The sequence below is a fragment of the Spodoptera frugiperda genome, chromosome 21, assembly GCF_023101765.2.
Source record: "Spodoptera frugiperda isolate SF20-4 chromosome 21, AGI-APGP_CSIRO_Sfru_2.0, whole genome shotgun sequence".
Taxonomy (NCBI): Eukaryota; Metazoa; Arthropoda; class Insecta; order Lepidoptera; family Noctuidae; genus Spodoptera; species Spodoptera frugiperda.
Genome location: NC_064232.1, coordinates 435,175 through 454,228, shown reverse-complemented (window position 1 = coordinate 454,228; position 19,054 = coordinate 435,175). Strand labels below are relative to the sequence as shown.

At 37.5% G+C, this 19,054-nt stretch overlaps 2 protein-coding genes across 8 annotated transcripts in view; both read right to left on the bottom strand.

The window, feature by feature from the left end:
• LOC118280272 (fasciclin-3) overlaps nucleotides 1-19,054 on the bottom strand; it is a 186,007-nt gene that overhangs the window by 136,470 nt on the left and 30,483 nt on the right. The window lies entirely within an intron of this gene.
• Nucleotides 1,893-6,400, bottom strand: LOC118273998 (uncharacterized). The gene is made up of 4 exons (XM_050702223.1): nucleotides 5,833-6,400; nucleotides 5,779-5,789; nucleotides 4,809-5,659; nucleotides 1,893-2,996 (listed from the first exon to the last, which is right to left on the bottom strand). Exons 1-3 carry the CDS (start codon nucleotides 6,167-6,169, stop codon nucleotides 4,811-4,813), a joined length of 1,197 nt encoding a protein of 398 aa, XP_050558180.1. The 5' UTR covers nucleotides 6,170-6,400; the 3' UTR covers nucleotides 1,893-2,996; nucleotides 4,809-4,810.

The window sequence follows — 19,054 nt, the reverse complement described above, 5'->3', positions numbered from 1 at the left end:
TCTACACTACATGAGCTGCTGTTTTGATATAAATTGCTAAACAAAAATCGATGGATTATCGACGCATTCAATGCTTATCTCTGTTATCAATATACGAGTAGAAACACCCATTATTTATCATTATCACATATCAAGTGCGTTAGTATATTCTAGTGTTTTCATTGGTAAGTATTTGCATTGATTTTTCGTACTGAGCTGACTAACTATAGTACATACATACATACATACATACATACATAACCTCACGCCTGTCTTACATGGGGGTAGGCTGAGACAATGGAACGCCAATTGCTACAAATCTTACACATTTCTTTCGTCATCATTCATCGTTCATCAACAGTCATCATGCATGCTCGTCGGTTAAAGGTACTTTTAATTTGGTAACTAACTATAGTAAGGTTAAAAAGTAGCCTACGTGTTATTCCAGACTATAATCTACCCCTGTTCCAAATTCCATCCCGATCCCTTTAGCCATTTTGACGTGATTGAGTAAGAAACATACCCACATGCAAGTGTACAAGTGGATAAAGACTTTTACAAACATTTTCTACCTTATAACTCATAATAACAACACAGTATAATAATGTAATCATTAAACAATACACCAAGTCTGGCAACCCCCGTTATAAAGCAAAGCAAGTATGGCAACACCAAGGTCGCAATGAATCAACGACGCTCACCTAAAAGAGAGCTCATCGACGCAAACAAAAACTTTACTTTACAAGGTCAAGCAACAGTTATTTTAATTACATTTTAGTTAGTTCCAAACTTTTTAAATAAAGAACGGCCGGCGATTGTGGCAACACCGGCTGGGTTAACAGTTCAACGATTGGTCGGTTGAATTTCTTCATTTAAAACGTTTTGTGTTAATATAAGCTGAAGAGTTTGTTTGTTTGAACGCGCTAATCTTCAGAACTACTGGTCCGATTTTAATAATTGTTTTTGTGTTGGATAGTGCGTTTACCAAGGAAGGCTATAGGCATAAAACATCACGCTAGGACATGGACATCAAATGGTGAACAGTGGGTGTACATTGTATAGTGGCATTGCGTGCCGTAATGTGCACCTCTGCCTACCTCTTCGGGGATAAAAGGCGTGACGTCGCGTAATTTAGTATGTCTCACGAAAGTTATAATAACATAAAGAGACAATACTCTCAATAATCAATCAAGATAAAATTTATAGACAAGCATCATTCTTAATTGTTATAAGGTCCAATATTGTATGACACAAAAACTTTGGCCCAAAAAGTGCCATTAAAAAGCTATCAAGGAATTATCCGATAGCTGGAATATAAGCTATTGAATGCTGAAGTTTTTTCAACCAAACATTTTACGTTAAAACCGTTTCTGTGTCACAGATACTACTTAATTAATGAAAATATAATAATACGTAGTACGTACAACATTGGATAATTACATAATTAAACGAACTTACCTGAAGTGAAGTTCTATTGTAATTATACGAAGAGCTTAGTCCGAGATATCTTCTATATTCACTATGTAGTCTCACAATCCTCGCATTGTGTGTGCCGCGAAATTTAGAGGAAGCGAAAAGCTTCGTATCCAAACAGAAAAAATGCAGTCTGCTGTCAACACTGTATCTGTAAGTCATTCTTTTCAGAGCATTAGTTATAAGATTATGATTTCCAACCTGACTCTCGGGACATATTATATAATCTATGATTATTATTAAGGGTTGGGTGGGAAATTGATATCTCGGACTAAGCTCTTCGTATAATTACAATAGAACTTCACTTCAGGTAAGTTCGTTTAATTATGTAATTATACTCAAGCTTAGTCCGAGATATCTTCTATATTCACTATGTAGATGTTTAGAGAATTGTTGGAAATCATGAAATAAAATGGTTTCTTATGCAATTAAAAACAAGGTTCAAAAATAATCAGTTTAATGTGATTTACCACATCAATTCAATAATTAAATTATTATCAATTAAATGTTTCACTAATTATAATTAAACATTAAACCTTAACGTTACATATGGCTCTTGAAAAATTATAATTATCCTCATCGGTACATAAAGGTTTATTATAATGATTCGCAAAAACGCTTGAACCTGTCGACCAACCCGCAGCCTTAAATATACAATCCAAAGTTACGCCTTCTCTACGCGCCAGAGACGTGGACGCATGACGTGTGGAGTGAGGAGTAAACTTTTTTACGTCAATCCCACATTCGGCCATTACTTGCCTGATCCAGCGACTTATTGTTTGATTACTGGCGCAGTTATGTGATTTTTTATAAGAAATAAGTAGTTTGTCCGAGTCTACGTCTCTGAGAGAACTAGTAAGGTCTATATAATGTTGGAGTGTCGAAACGGGGCAAATTTCTGGATTCGTATCCAAAGAAGGAAGCTTTATAACGACTTGGTCCTTACACGGAGTCGTTGTTTTTAAGAAGTCGGTAATCGTTATTTTGACACCAGTGTCCGTGAACTCTATGTTGCTCAATCGGATAACGGACAACGTTTGAATCCGCTGAGCCGTTGTGAGAGCCAATAAAATAACTAATTTCTTTGTTAATTTTTCTAAGTTAAGGCTGCTGTTTGGTGACCAATTCTGAATATGATTTAAAATGACAGATGGATCCCATGTGTCGTTATACTTAGGGCGAGATGGTTTTATTTTAAAAACTCCCTTAAAAAATCTCTTTATTTGTAAATCAGTTCCTACACTATTATCTATAATAAGAGAAAGCGCTGAACGACAAGTATTGAGGGTAGCGTATGAGGCGCCCTGTGACAACATTTCTGTGAGAAATTTTAAAATTTTAGGTATAGACAATTCATAAATGTTTACCCCATTACAAAAATACCACCATTTTTTAAGCGCTGTGTTATATTGTTTTATGGTGTTTTGTGATAAGGAAGCTACCATAATTTCTATTGTTTCATCAGGAGTTAATTTTCTCTGGAACGCTTCCCTGATAAGATGCAGGCTCCCAGGGAAAGACTGTTGTACAGTGGGTGTAGTGTTCTGAAAGGTGATATTAACAATTCTTTTGATGGCTTGAATTGTAACACTTCTGAAATTGCTAGTTCAGCTATGAATGGATACCAGGGTTGGGAGGTCCATAGAGGAAAAACTATTATACCTGTTGCCTTATCACAAATAATTTTTTGTACACATTTTGAAATTAAAGAAAATGGAGGAAAAGCATAAAATAACTTAAATGTTGACCAGTCTACAGTGAAAGCATCAATATTCTCTGCATATGGATCTCTATGCCAAGATATATATCTCTGACATTTTTTATTTGCTCTAGTTGCAAACAAGTCCACATCTGGTTCTCCCAGTGACTTGGTAATTTTTAAAAAACAATTACTGGCCAATTCCCATTCTGAATCTACATTTTTTATTCTGGATTCTTGGTCAGCTTCTTTATTCTCTTTTGACTTTATATAGGAGGCAAACAACCATATTCTACGGACCTCACACCACTGCCATATGTCCCTAGCCAGAGAATTAAGTTTTGGAAATTGTATACCACCCATTCTATTTATGTATGCAATTGCTGTGGTATTATCTATTCTTAACAATATTTGACAAGAATGTAGATCTTTTGCAAAACATTGTAAACCCAGGAAGGCCGCTAGAAGTTCTAGGAAGTTTATATGGTTTTCCTTATCCTTCTGAGTCCAAAATCTATTGGCAACCTGACTATTACAGTATGCTCCCCAGCCTGTCCCTGATGCATCTGAATTTATTTCTAAAGAAAAATTGTACTGTCTAATTGGATTATTTGATATTTTAATTTGGCTTTGCCACCATTCCAAATCCGTTTTACAATTATCATTGATATTCATAATTGCATCAAAGTTATTGTTTTCTGCACATAAGGCCTGATATTTTTGTTGTTCAAATATCTTAGTGTATAAAAAACCATAAGACACAGCTGGGCAACATGCTACCAGGGTGCCAATCAGTTTTGCAAATTCTCTTATAACACATTGATCCATCTTTATAAATTTCTTAATCAATAATGAAATTGCTTCTCTTTTCTTAGAAGTCACAGACAATGTCATTTCCTTTGTGTTTACTATGAAACCTAAAAATTCAGCAATCTTAGTTGGGACAATGACACTCTTTTCCTTATTTATAATAAAACCTAGGCATTCCAGTAAACTTATGGTCATTTGACAATTTTCTAAACACTCTTGGTAAGAATTACCAATACATATAATATCATCAAGGTAAATAACTGATTTATACCCTTTACTTCGAAGATAATTTATAACTGGTTTCAGTAACTTAGTGAACGTGAAAGGAGCAGTACTTAGGCCAAAAGGCAAACAGTTGAACTCATACATTATATTTTGGAACCAAAATCTTAGGTATTTTTTATCTGTACCCATTGGAATCAAGAAATATGATTCTTTTAGGTCAATGGTACACATAAAATTATTTTTTGAAATTAATTTACAAAGAGTCCTCATATCTTCAATTTTGAAATGTTCTGGTGTAATAAATCTATTTAAACATTTTAAGTTTAAAATAAATCTAACTTCTCCATTTGATTTTGGTACAGTGAAAATCTTTGAAAAGTATTGTCCTTCCACAGCTTCACATTTTGTTAGTGCTCCGAGTTGCAAAAGTCTACTTATTTCTTTTAATATTATAACATTGTCTCTAGCCGAAAAATTAGAATTTTTTGGAACAGAATCTTGGTGAGGAGCCTCAAAAAAAGGGTATTTTATAGCCTTTGAGCCATGACAAGACCACTTTATCCTGAGTTATTTTTACCCAACAAGAGTGGAAAAACTTAAGTCTACCAGCAAAAGTATTTACCTCTATGATTGTCGAACAGGCGCCTTGGCTGGAGGACGTGGTGGGGGTCTCGGCTTGTAGTTCTGTGTCTGGTGATACCTGCCCCCCCCTCCCTGTTTGTACTGCGTCATACTGGCTCGAGGAGGGCCCTTGTAGTTTCCCTGCTTTTTAGGAAAACTCTTGGGGAACTGAGTCGGTTTGTATGTATTTTTCCTGTTATTATTGGGGTTTATTTGTTTAAGAATCGTGCCAGCCGATTTTTTAATGGCCGTAGCCGATTTTACGTTTTCATTAAAATTTTCACCGAATAGATATCCATCTCTGTCCTGATGTTCTACAGTTTTCCCCACATTTTTGTCTAAGCTTGGAATAATCAACTTCTTCCGAGTTACCGTGTCCTGGTAATGCAGGTCTGTCAACAGCCGAGTGACGTCACTAATTGTTGAAATTAACTTTATTTTGTCTACATCACCCCTAATCAGTGTGTCAGTAGCGCACAACAAGGCCGCTGTTGCTATACCCATTTGTTGTTGACGATCCTGTACCCGTTTGTCTCGGGCCTTCATGGCATCGCTCAGCAATCCTTCTAATTCTTTATTTAGTTTTGGAGCATCTAAAAGCTTCACGTTGGCAGGTACTAGATATTTTTTCATTAATTCCTCCTTTGTTTCTTGATTTAAGCCTTTTGTTAAAATACCTTCGATCCTTTTCACCAGCTCCGGGTGAATATCTGGGCCATATTCCTTTTCTGTGGATAAGGTCTGCCCTAGAGCCCTTATAATTGAATCATCCAATGTTGAAGGGACTTCATCTTGTGTATTGTCTACACATTCTTCAGCACCTAGAAATAGACCAAACCATGTTTGATTCAGCTACCAGCTGTATCTTATCGTGGTACGTGTTTGTAATAATACAAATAAACATAATGACAACAGTTGAATGCCACCCCGTGGCATTTAGTAAGGAAAACTTTTCTTTACAGAAAACTAACTGACACAAAGCCTGAGAGAGAAAGCATTGAGTCATTTATGAGATAGGTACTAGCGTTCTAATGCAACAGCGCTGTACAGGGTGGGATATCCCCATGGTGATCTCACTCCCCCGGAGTGCCTGTATAACATGTACCACATGTCATAGAAGACAGGAAAGATCAATAAACAGGTTATTTCCTGTACAAAAAACTTGCCTGCAAGTTCCGTGTCGGGTATTTCAATATCACCAGCGTCGCTTTCTGCCTCATACGTCGGTGTTGGCGATGAAGACGACGAAGAAGACTCGCAGCGAACTTCGCTCGATTTTCTTTTCTTTAATTTCCGTTTCAGCTTTTTAACCTTTCTTCTAAGGTACTTTTCTTCATTGCACTCGCGTTTCCTTTTCGGCATTTTTAGATTAAACACTTTAAAACTTCAAAAAACAAAATTAAAATTTTATTTTGACAAGCACACAACGGCGCGAAAAAAGTGAATGACTTACAGATACAGTGTTGACAGCAGACTGCATTTTTTCTGTTTGGATACGAAGCTTTTCGCTTCCTCTAAATTTCGCGGCACACACAATGCGAGGATTGTGAGACTACATAGTGAATATAGAAGATATCTCGGACTAAGCTTGAGTATAATGACAAAATTGTTGTTATGTAAGCCGGTAAACGAGCAGACGGATCACCTGATGGTAAGCAATCGCCGCTGTTTATGGACACCCGAAACAATAGAGGCGTTTTAAGTGCGTTGACGGTCTTTGAGGAAATTAAGGGTTGTTGGGCCGGCTCGACCGAAGTGATACAACGGGCTGACGAAAACCGACGTGATACAACGCTTGCGCTGCGTTTCGTTTAACCCTTAAATTCCTAACCCCCAAACGGCCGGCAATGCACTTGTAAAGTTGTAACGCCTCCGGTGTTTCAAGTGTCTATGGGCGGCGGCGATTACTTACCATCAGGTGATACTGAAGGTAGAACTTTGGGAACATTGAGAAAAGGCGTAATTTGGCTTCCAGTAAAGCTAAGTCACACATAATATAAAAATATGAAATGATTAACCGCACGACCGGTCAAGAAAATTGTAATTTCTAGAAAAAATCTCATACAAAAGGTCAATTGGATCTATTCATGAAACGTTAATGTCAAATAATATAAGATAGGCATTATATACTAAAACGGTCACGTATCTTATATATAGTCGACAGCACATCAATATATACCAAATCATCCAATCATTATAATACATTTTCAACTTTATAACAATACAATAAGGTTTATAATTCGATATTCAGGATAGGTATAGCTTGATCTGCGGCTGTCTTCTTATGTAGGTAAGAGCAAAAAACTACATATTTTCGACAAAAGATCGATTTAATATTATAATATACTCGATAATTTTATGATTTTCATGCTTTTTAACGAATAATGGACATCGTTAAACATTAATAAAAGATTTCCTTTAATAAAAGATAGACGTTCACGCCATTTTTTATTCCCAAAAGGAGAAGGTGCTCATTTAAACGAAACACCCACATTTCGCCAGTCAAAAGTCCATGTAGTTCACAATAGGGGTTTTTTTTGAGGGGCAAAATCGAAAAGGGGGTGTCAGACTCTTACTGACTAAAAACCACCCCGTTCCTACTCCTGCTTGTCGAGCCGGAGCCCCGGTAAACCCGCTAGGTAGTCCGCAGCTCCGGATTAGGCATCAGCCCTACTGGGCCTCATCTGTGGTGGTCTGGCTCTAGTTCACAATAGGGCAGATGACTAATTTTTATTTTAATGTCCGTCTTGTAGATTATTTTAAAACATTACACAGGTATTTTTCATTTTCTTACGGAAATTAAATATTTTCAAAGATTTTAAATAAGTAATATTAAATATTGATTAGAAATATCACGTAACGTCACTTCTAGGTACCTACGTTTTATACGTAGAACCGCTTTAGTTACGCTCAAAACCACTCGATCAACAAGAGCTATCAAAGTAACCTTACTAGCTCAAACTTACTAACAGTTAGGTACGTTACTTCAATTTTATAGCAAAACCAGTTATTTTAAAGTGAAACCTTTGACAATAAACTACTGTAACACTACACAATATACTTCAAAACATATTCAGATCACATTTTTTGTTAACAAACGTAATATAACCTACAAACTTACAAAGCGAATTTCGCAAACAAAAGGTTAACAATAATAAAGTTGTTATAACAAAGGAAATTGGACCTTAATGACATAGATATAAAGGTTATGATAGATGCAAATGTAATATGGCGGGGCGGGGTCTTTAACCTACGGTAACGGAGTTACACCGTTAGTTTCCCGCGCAAACAATATGGCCGCCGCACCGTGGCAAAGGCTCTCGTCGCGTAAGTCCTATATTTTTTTTATTGAATAAAAAATGCCAAATAATTGATCTGTGATTGAGTTGTAATTATTATTTTATGTTTTAATGTTATTTTTAACACAAAAAATAGTTTTTCTTCTCTTTTCTGATATTTGACCAACGAAATGGAGTAACCTAGAATTGTATTGTGACCTGATTGAAAGAGAGTAACCCATGGAGTTTCTTGCTCGTTCTTCTCCATAGGTATTTACACTTTGGAACTAGCAAATAGAACAACTAGAGGACTGACCGACAGACAGACATTTTGTTTTCTTTATATTGTAATATTTGCTTTGACGTTCGTTTTAAAAGTGCTTTCCCGGTCTATTTGAAATAAATAATTTTGAATTTTGTAAGGAAAGTTTTTACCTACTATTTTTAGTATTTTTCCGTTCAATTTTGAAATTCCTAATCTAAACTGTCCATGAACTTTTGAAACACGTTTCTCAATTATTAATTTCGTTGGAATTAATTAACAATCTCAGCGAATTTGTCAAGCTTCGGCTATTTTGCACTATTGTGAAAGTTAGGTAGCTAGCACCTAACCGTTGCCATAGTTACCAATTAATGAGATTACGACAAATTGAGATCATACTTTTGTTAGTATTTTCAGAAATTACTTTTCCTCTCTCAACAAAAACCATTTTAACAGTTGTCCCAAAAAATATTTAATGAATTTCGAGGCTTTTTAGCACCATATTAAGACTTATGCTTGTGGGGACTGATCCGGAGCTGTGGTCTACCTAGCGGGTTTACCGGGGCTTTGGCTTAAAAAGCAGAAGTAGAAGCGGGGTAGTTTTTAGTCGGTAAGGGTCTGACACTCCCACTCGCCACTTAAAAAACAATTGCTTTTGGGGAGAAAGACTAGAGAGCGTAGAATACTTTAAGTCATTAAAACTACCTCGGAGGCCACCTTTCAAGGATCACCGGGTCTTCAAAATAAACCAATATAACATTAGGCCTTTTTTGATGGGGGAAAATCATGTAATGCCTTCTTCTTGGGTAAATCGAGAGGAAATTTCAGACTCATACTGACTAAACACCACCCTGTTCCAACTCCTGTTTTTCGAGCCGGAGCCCTAGTAACACGTTAGGTAGTCCAAAGCTCCCAGTTTCGCATCGGATCACATTTAACCTAGCAACTAATATAATACCAGTTATAAAAAACCAGTATTTCACACACTAAACTGTAACATATCCGGGCTGACAAAAGACTGGCATGGCAAATTAAAATCAGTCTCATTCACACCGCCAACGCATTGTTGGACCACAATGATGATGGTCAGTTGACGGTGACGAGCCGACCTAGTTGATAATCAAATAATGCAGTTAAATATAGTGGGGTTTTTTATGGGAATGAGTATTTTGGGATTTCAGTGTCGAGGAAAGGGACAAGCCCGCCAAAACCTACCATACCAAAAAGAGCAAATAGCTTCACTAGAGGACTGACCGACAGACAGACGTTATTAAATTTATTATATTTGCTTTGACGTTCAAAACCTCCTGATCTATTTGAAATAAATGATTTTGACTTTGACTTTACCGCTGCAACTCCTGTGCACCAGGATCTACAGTAGATACAACCAGGAAAACACCGGAACACTGAAGTCCAACGTCCCAGGGACATTAATGACTGTCTTTGATCCCGAAATTAATCAGAAGATATTATTAGAGGAGAAGAAAAAGGTGTCGAGGAAAGTGGATTTGGGTTTGTGGAATAGGGGGCAAATGCAGACGAGTCACCTGATGGTAAGCGATCAGCGCTGCCTATGGACACCCGCAACACTAGAGGAGATACAAGTGCGTAGCCGGATTTTTTATAAAGGACGTACTCTATTCTTGAAGGTTTGAAGGTAAAAATAAATCGTTGATAAACATATAGAAGCCTATAAGCCTTGTAATTTCACGATTGATGTTATATCTGTATCACGATTGGTTTGATGAAGGAATAGTTACCTGAAACAAAAGAAAATAAATCATTAGACTATTTGAAACAAACAAGATGATTTAAAATTAGATTTTCAGAGTGCCACCATAAAAATTGATGCTTCAACATAAAAACATACAGTCATACACACATACGTAAACCTCATGCCTACCTCCTATGGGGGTAGGCAGAGACACCACGATTCTTCATACCCCTTTCGCTTTATCAACAGTGATCAGTCTTTTCATGCATGCTCGTCGGTTAAAGGTACTTTTAATTTGGCCCTATAATATATCGTCAATCTGATCGCTATATATCCGTCTGGGGCGCCCTCTACCGACGGCCCCATTCATATTCGCCTTGTAATATACAAGTCGGAATATCTTTAGTAAATCTGCTTTCATTCATCCTTTCTATTCTTTTAACATAAACACTATAAGTTCTACCTACCCTCCCCCAGTTATCACATCATCAACCCAAGCAACCATAGACTAAACAAATCGATTACAAACTTCACCTATAATGCCAGTGTTGCGTGTTTAACGACCGTAGTGTTGCCAGCTTATCGGGCAATAAAAATCTAACCCATTTCTTATTCTTGACTTACGTACCAAATGCATTGGTGTTGACTTTCCGTAATTAATCTTTATTTTCTACTAGGGACCCGCTCCAGCTTCGCATGGGTGCAATGGTCATATATTACGCATGTATTACACATATAAACTTCCTCTTGAATCACTCTGTCTATTAAAAAAACCGCATCAAAATCCGTTGCTTAGTTTTAAAGATTTAAGCGTACAAGGGACATAGTGATGAAGTCATTGTGTAAGTGAAGTTACCGGAGACCCAATTACCCCCCTTCCCAATCTCCGATTCCCCAACAACCCTTACATTCCTAACCCCCAAAAGGCCGGCAACGTACTTGTAACGCCTCTAGTGTTTCAGGTGTCCATGGGCAGCGGCGATTGCTTACTATCAGGTGATACGTCTGCTCGTTTACATTAAAAAAAAAAGTACCGAAGAGCAAGAAATCCCATCGTTACTCTTTAAAAAAAGTATTTTTTTACAATCTGTCTGATAAATTATTTGATCATTTACCTATTATGTAGGAACAATGTAACGACAATACAGCGTCAAAACTAATTGGACTATAAAACCAATTTTAGAATGAACCATGAATATAGCAAACCCTCTTATACGGAGGAGGCCCTTCGTCCAGCAGTGGACTGTCAACCCACTGTTTGTAAAGAATAAGCCACCCAGCCACAATCTGCTTAAATTGCGGCTTTCTATTACAAATACAATAAGGATAAAATAAAATATGAAATTATAGAAACAATAACGACAATAATTTCTACTTGACATTTCGAGTCAGCCATTTTTCCAACCACCCCTCTCCCCATCCCAATTAATTACATAAAACCTCAAAATAAAATACCTCCTTGTCTTTGTATTATCTTTTGGCGGCAAAAGGTATCTTTTATTTTAATTTACGGCCGTTTAATACTTTCGTAACAAAGAAATATATCTTTTTAATTACGAAAGATAGATTCGTTTTTAATTCGTTGTTACGCTGTATTTTAATTTCGGATTAGTGTTACGTATTATTTTGTAATCCACTTTGATCTAAGGCTTATAGGGATGATGACGGAGTATGAAAATTTTTGTTTTTCTTTGAAATAAGCCGGTAAACGAGCAGACGGATCACATGATGGTAAGCAATCGCCGCCGCCCATGGACACTCGAAACATCAGAGGCGTTACAAGTTCGTTGCCGGCCTTTTGAGGGTTAGGAATTTAAGGGTTGTTGGGATATAAGGGATTGAGAAGTTTGGGTTTGGTAATTGGGCCTCCGGTAACCTCACTCAAAACGCAAGCGTTGCTTCACGTCGGTTTTCTCCTCGGCCGTGGTATCACTCCGGTCGATCCGGCTCATTCGTGCCGAAGCATGGCTCTCCCACACTTTAACAGTGAGCAATCAGCACCGCCCATGGACACCCGCAACACTAGAGGAGTTTTTTTTTTACACATAATGGGTTGACGTTTGGCCGCTATCTCACCTGATGGTAAGTGATGATGCGGCCTACGATGGAGCACGTCTGTCCATAAGCAACCTATTCACTCGGGCTTTGAAGACACCCAGGTTATACCCAACAAGTTACAAGCGCGTTGCCAACCTTCTACAAAGGATTAAGCTCTTTTCTTAATATTTTTAAGATTCTATCAATTTAGGAAATACCGCAGACGACAGTTCATTCTATCCATTCCTGTTTTCATTTGAACATCAAGCAATAATTTATTGCGAATTGAAAATAACTTAGGATTCCTAAAGCCGTTCCCTGTAGTACTGTAGCTGTACAATTTAAGTTAAAACTCGATTCGTTGTCGTTTGCATAACTATCTACTATTGTAGACTGGAGTCTGCTAAGGAAGTTCTTGAGATGAAATAAAATATTCATTTCTAGTGCCGGTTGTTAAGTTGATTGAATGAGCAAGTGCAACTGCAGTGGACTAAGTTTTAGATTCTATTCATCATCATTATTAGGTGACAGTCTATTGGAAGATTATGGGTCTCCTCTGCAAAAGAGGGGTTTGCTGTAATCTCCACGCTTGGAAGGGTTCATCAAAGACGCTGCTGCCCAGTCTCAGTTAAATGCCTGATCTCTTATTATAGTCTTATATATTGCTATTATACTATTTTAATCATTATTACACCCGCGGAAAGAAAAGAGGTAGTGAAGTGATAAGTTTACTGTAAGCTGTCTTGGTTGGAAAAAGCATTGTTAAGTAGTGCAGTCCCGCGTCGTGTGTCGCGGAATGCTGCTCATGAATATGAGCCTCTAGCATGGCTTGAAACTAGTCGAGTTCCTCGTCAAACAGTTACGTGGGTAAGCCGATAACATAATTTTGTTTTTGTCTCACGAACATTATGATACATATAAAAAAAATCTTGGATTCAACACAGAGTAAGTCTCTAGAGTATTTATTTAGCAAATCTGTCTGTCTGTCAAGCATGGTAATTATAACAAATATTCTTCATCATCATCATCATCATCAGCCGAGAGACGTCCACTGCTGAACGAAGGCTCCTTTATCCTCCACGTAGAACGACAAGCCGCCACCTGCATCTACTGGCCCCCCGCCACTCTGACAATGTCGTCGGTTCATCTAGTGGGAGGTCTGCCCATATAAATATTCTTTACAATGACCAAATATTTTACAACCCATTTCACATCCCCCCACACTGAAAACATTGTCACAACAAATACATACATAATATTTAATGTAATACGCGATACACTTTCGGGAACCGTTTGACATCAAAAGCAGATTCATTAAAATGTTAATTATTAAATTAACATGATTTCCAAATTCGCGTTAATTAAGTATAGGGGGAGGGGGGCGCCGGTTGTGTAATTGACAATCGATGCTTTTGGGGGATTGGGGTAGGAAAGAGATATAGAGCGCTGGCTTGGGGAGCTTGATGTGTAAGTCGTTGGAGTATAAAAGTCAACTCTCGAGTCTTATTTAATAGATCCTGAAAGATCATTATTATTACATAACGAAAGAGTAGACAGATGTGCATATTTATAGGTACTATATAATGTAACACCGACTTTTCACCAGTTATGTTACATAATCCCATGTAAAAGTGGGGTGAGTCTATTGTCATTAATGTTAAATCCACCTAGATACTAATCTTCAGAAAACGCGTGTACGGGCGCCTCGCTGATAACAGCTGATCATGCGAAAAGGTGCGCGCGCGAGGTTTTGTTTTGTTATTGTGATAAAATTAAAACTAATGAGTATACAAAAATAGTTTCTTTGGGAAAGTTGTTTGTAATCATGAGTACAATCACGTATTTAAATATCGTTCACTAATTACCAGTCACCCTATATACTAAATATCTCCTATGTCTGTCTACCTAAAAGTAAAGTATTGCAGTTAAACAAGGTGTATTTACAGATTCGTATTGATTGGCATTTGTCGCGAATTCTTATACACACGGTTAGTTTGTTGTTCACAGATTCTCACACACATTCTTAGTACAAGTGCTATTTCCTAAGAATGCACCAAGTTTTCCATTCCACACAATCTGTTACAAAGAACTAACAAAACAAACTATAAGACATTCTTTCTTTTTTGGAGTCGGTTAAAAAGAGTAATATCCTATCAGACGTTCTGGGCGCTTGAAACCTATCTCAATTTCAATCCAACAGTTGGCACGGTGGCTGGGCAACCGGCTACTGTGCAACGTGCAGCGGGTTCGATTCCCGCACGGAGCAACTCTTTGTGTGATCCATAAATTGTTGTTTCGGGTCTGGGTGTCATGTGTATGTGAAATTGTATGTTTGTAAAAGCACCCACGACACAAGAGAAAATGAAGGAGAGGAATAACGTTATCTTTTAATAAATAATTCTTATAAAAAAAAATCTTTTAAGAAGTCAATGGTTCTATCTCTTTCCACTGAGGTTATCGCGACCCGGCCCTATTCAAGAGTAGGAGCGAGGTGGTGTTTAGTCAGTAAGAGTCTGACACTACACGAAATACGGATGCAATGGGCGCTAGTGTTGCAAGTCAAAAGTACGAAATTTCACAATATCAATGTCCATGGATCGGGATTGGATTCAAGAGTAAGCACCCCCTTAACTTTGCTCTTAAAATTCTGCTACTCATCAACTATAGATAGTTAAGACCAGTTGAACCGAATACTAAATCACCTAAGCCTTTAACTATGCACATGTTGAGCGCTCTCCAACTAATTCATACTCAAAGTTAAAATGTTCCGCTTCGATTAACATATTGGCGGAAATTAAAGATTTTCTTAAATATGTTTTCGAAATAAGATAACAAATATATTGCACTAATAAATTGCTAGAAATGCAGGATACGGTGGAGTCTGCAATACTGTGCTGATACCGTGGATTTTCATTAATTTATTGAAGTAAGTTTTATAGGCGGGAGAAGCCATTGGATGATATTCCCCCTAAAAAAAGGATTGTAATATATACGCTATGGCCAATAGGAGCTAAGCTGAGCTAGTAGTAACTACTAACCTATTTTTGTTACTTAAAATGTATCGCTTCTCTCGCCTTGGGCAAGGCGAGAGGGAGTGTCAGACTCTTACTGACTAAAAACCACTCCGTTCCTACTTCTGCTTTGCGAGCCGGAGCCCCGGTAGCCGCTAGGTAGTCCGTAAAACTTTTCTATCGATGAAAATTCTCATTCTATTATTATTAAAAAACAAATTCTACTAAAGAGCTACCCGGAGCGTTTTAGTTCACCACCTAACCCCAATCCTCTATCTCTCGAAAATAGATTTAAATAACTCTACCGTGGCGCACCGAACTTTGCTCTAACACTCCCCAACTTTACCGAAAGTAAACCAAACAGATAGAAATATCCCATTCAATACCAACAAAGATTAAAATACTTATTTTATTCTTTGAAACTTTCCTTTACTGAGCTGAACAGCTGACGCGCCGTCGCGAACGAATCGCGCCAACAAACAGGAAGGAATATTTAAAAAAGGAACCCTAAGAGAGTTTCCCGCGTGTCATTGACAGATGCGTCCAAAATGGCCGCGGCTCCAGTGTTACCAGTAATAAATATTCAAAGATTTACTGCGTGTTGTGTGTTTTAACAAATGGTTGTTGGTTCGTATTGTGTTTTTTATTATTGAAATTAATTTAGTGACTGCCTCGTTGGCCGAGTGGTTGCAAGGGGTCTCGGGTTCGATTCCCGGGTCGGGTGAAGTATTGCTGGACATTTTTCGATTTTTCCCAATTCTCCATAGTATCACGGAGTCTGAAAATGTGCCCGGTATACGGCATTAGGCTCACCACCTATTACATGAGACTTACAACATAAATTGTGAAAAGTGGTTGTATGTACATTGTACAGTGGCATTACGTGCTATAATGTGCACCTCTGCCTACCCCTTCAGGGATAAAAGGCGTTGAAGATATAAAGAAATATTAATTAAGTTTCGTGTGTTGTGTATGATGCTGTGTGTTCTAGTCGGGAAATAGGTTTGTTGCTGTGCCCCAGGGAGCAGTTATTGAGGAACGAAGGTGTATAGGGAGCCAGTTCAACAATACATCACTTTATACCTGGTTTCCTACATAAATCAATATATTTTGGCGTTTTCTACGTAAGCTGGGGTCTCAGGAGACCGCGCTGGAGTGTTGGAGTAATTTCCATTATGTTTTTTAGTAATATTATACTTATTTGTTGATGTAAAAAATGTTAAGAAAGTACTGAACATATCCTATTTCTATCCTAGTGTAAGATTGAAGAGATATTAGCTATTATATTATTTTTGATACGTGACCATCCCGCCTACTTCGTTGGTCAAGTGGTCGTAAGTGCGACTCGAAGGGGTCTCGGGTTCGATTCCCGAATCGGACAAAGTATTACTGGTCTTTTTTCAGTTTTACCGAAAATTTCTCAGTGGTAGCACGGAGTCTGGAATCGTGCCCGGTATATAGCAATAGGCCCACCCCTATTACATGGGACTTATAAACAACGGCATTACATGCCGTAATCTGCACCTCTGGCTACCCCTTCAGGGATAAAAGGCGTTGCAAAAAAAAAGAAATTGAAATGATTTTCACCAAAAATAGCCTCTTCGAACATACTATGTAAATCTTTAATTTCTGGTCTAGATTTTAGATACATGACACTACATTAGTCCCCAGTTTTATATGTGATCCAATTCTCACATCAAAACCCGATAAGATCTCTTTATATTTCCCTTGTTCATCCACAGCTTGCATTAAATAAAGATCTACCTTTCATTTAAAACAAACCCTTTTAAAATAAAAGACATAACCCTTATCAACTCGGCACAGGCTATACAACACAATTCACACCTCACCTCATTATTTTTTACCCTGGCAACTCCATTCAAATTCCATTTTTTAATTTTAAATCGACTAACAAACACGGTGGCGGCTTGTTTTCTTTTTTAGTCGATTTTTTTCACAAAGATGGCGACCGTTGACGGTGTCTCTATTCATTTGCTCATAATTAATGTTAGAAGAGCAATTAATTTGTTGTGACGTCATAGCTGGGAAGGAGGATCGGGAGCGTATTGCAGTTTATAGGAAAAATGACTTTATAAACATGTAGTTAAGGTTTAATTGATGCCTAATCCGGAGCAGCTGACTACCTAGCGGGTTTACCGGGGCTCCGGCTCGACAGGCAGGAGTAGGAACGGGGTGGTTTTTAGTCAGTAAGAGTCTGTCACTCCCTATCGCCTTGCCCAAGGCGTGAGAAGTCATAGGATGATTTCCCCCCACAAAGGGGTTTAATTGATAAATTGGAGAATTATGACGTTCCAGGTGTATTTGAAATGAATAATTTTGACTTTGACTTTGGTGTTTTGAGAAGATGCCTGTGGATCGTGTAGTATGATGAATTTAATGTAATTATATTCTTGTTGCTTGACTACCGAACGAGAGGTGTCAAATTAGATTTCCGACTCAGGCGATATTTTTAACCGACTTCAAATAAAAGGAGGTTCTCAGTTTGACATGTATGTATGTATGTGCGCGATTATCTCGCGTTTGACTGAACGGATTTTGATTTGGTTTGTTTGTAGGTATTTTTCAGGCTTAGGAGAAGGTTTTATGTATATTACACGGCTTAAGGCGATTCCTTTCTTTTTTAATGTATTATTTTTTTGTTTCTATCTAACGTGTTCCGTAAGTAAGCTCACCACGACACAACAATATTTGCTTAACACATTGAACGCCGTGGTGGTCACCGGTGACCGACGTTAGCGGAGGATTTGCCTTCAACAGTTGTCTATTGGCAGTCAAAGACTTAAACCAGAAATATTCCGGTTTGACAATCGTATTAAAATTTCAGCTCAAAACTCTAAAAAGATAATTAAACGAAAACTCCTGAAATTTTACTTAATATAAGATATCTACTTAAATAAGTTATTACTTAATATTACCGAGAGGTAATTAATGCCCAACTTAAACAGACTCACTTCAACTTAATTGAAAACATAATTTTAATTTATTTGCTACTACTACTAACTACTAATATAAAATGAGTTTTTGTTTATGTGTTTGTTGATATTTTCATAAAAATCTATTTCTTCTTTTAATCGACTGTAAAAAAGAGATTTTCAAGTCGTTTTAGCTGTTGGGCCGGCTCGACCGAAGTGATACCACGGCTTCACAGAAAACCGACGTGAAACAACGCTTGCCTTGTGTTTCGTTGTGTAAGTGAGGTTACTAGAGGCCCAATTACCCAATTCCCGATTCTCCAACAACCCTCAAATTCCTAACTATAAGTTTCGTAGCAAACATCAGCTAGTTACAATTTTATATTCATAAACAGATAATGAATAACGGCAAAAATAAAAATGGCACCACAAACTTGACACATGTCATTTACGGGAAAATAACTTCATAGCTATTTAAAAACTCATTTAAAAACAAGTAAACCCGTAGAACGAGATACTAGTTACAATGTAAATATTTGGTAAAACGCGCTTTACTTGAACAAACATAAGCACATCAAAGTACACCGTCTTACTTACAAGCAATTTACAACCTTAATTCTCTTGAAATATGGCCGTAAATCGTTTGATGAAGTTCTTCAGGTTGGTATACCTTGATGTGCTTTTACACCTGAACACAGCTTATCGCGAATTAATTAATACTTCATTACTTAAAGTCGACTTTATTTACTTATTTTATAAGTTCCTGGTACTTTGGCTAACGGAAACGAGCGCTTTATCCTAAAGCTGCTTTTCCACCAGAGATGTGCTATGCTACGTTGCTGTGGATGCGTTTAGCTTCAATCATATTCATTGGTACACATAGCTTAGCACTGGTAGAAACGGACTCAGCTAAGCTATATTTTTTTATACATATTTTACAACCCGCATTGAGCAAGCGTGGTGATTAATACTCAAAACCTCGGTGTGAGAAGAGGTCTTTGGTCAGCAGTGG

Excerpts from the sequence above, each read along its gene's own strand:
- LOC118273998 (XM_050702223.1), bottom strand. The coding sequence starts at position 6,169 with ATGCCGAAAAGGAAACGCGAGTGCAATGAAGAAAAGTACCTTAGAAGA.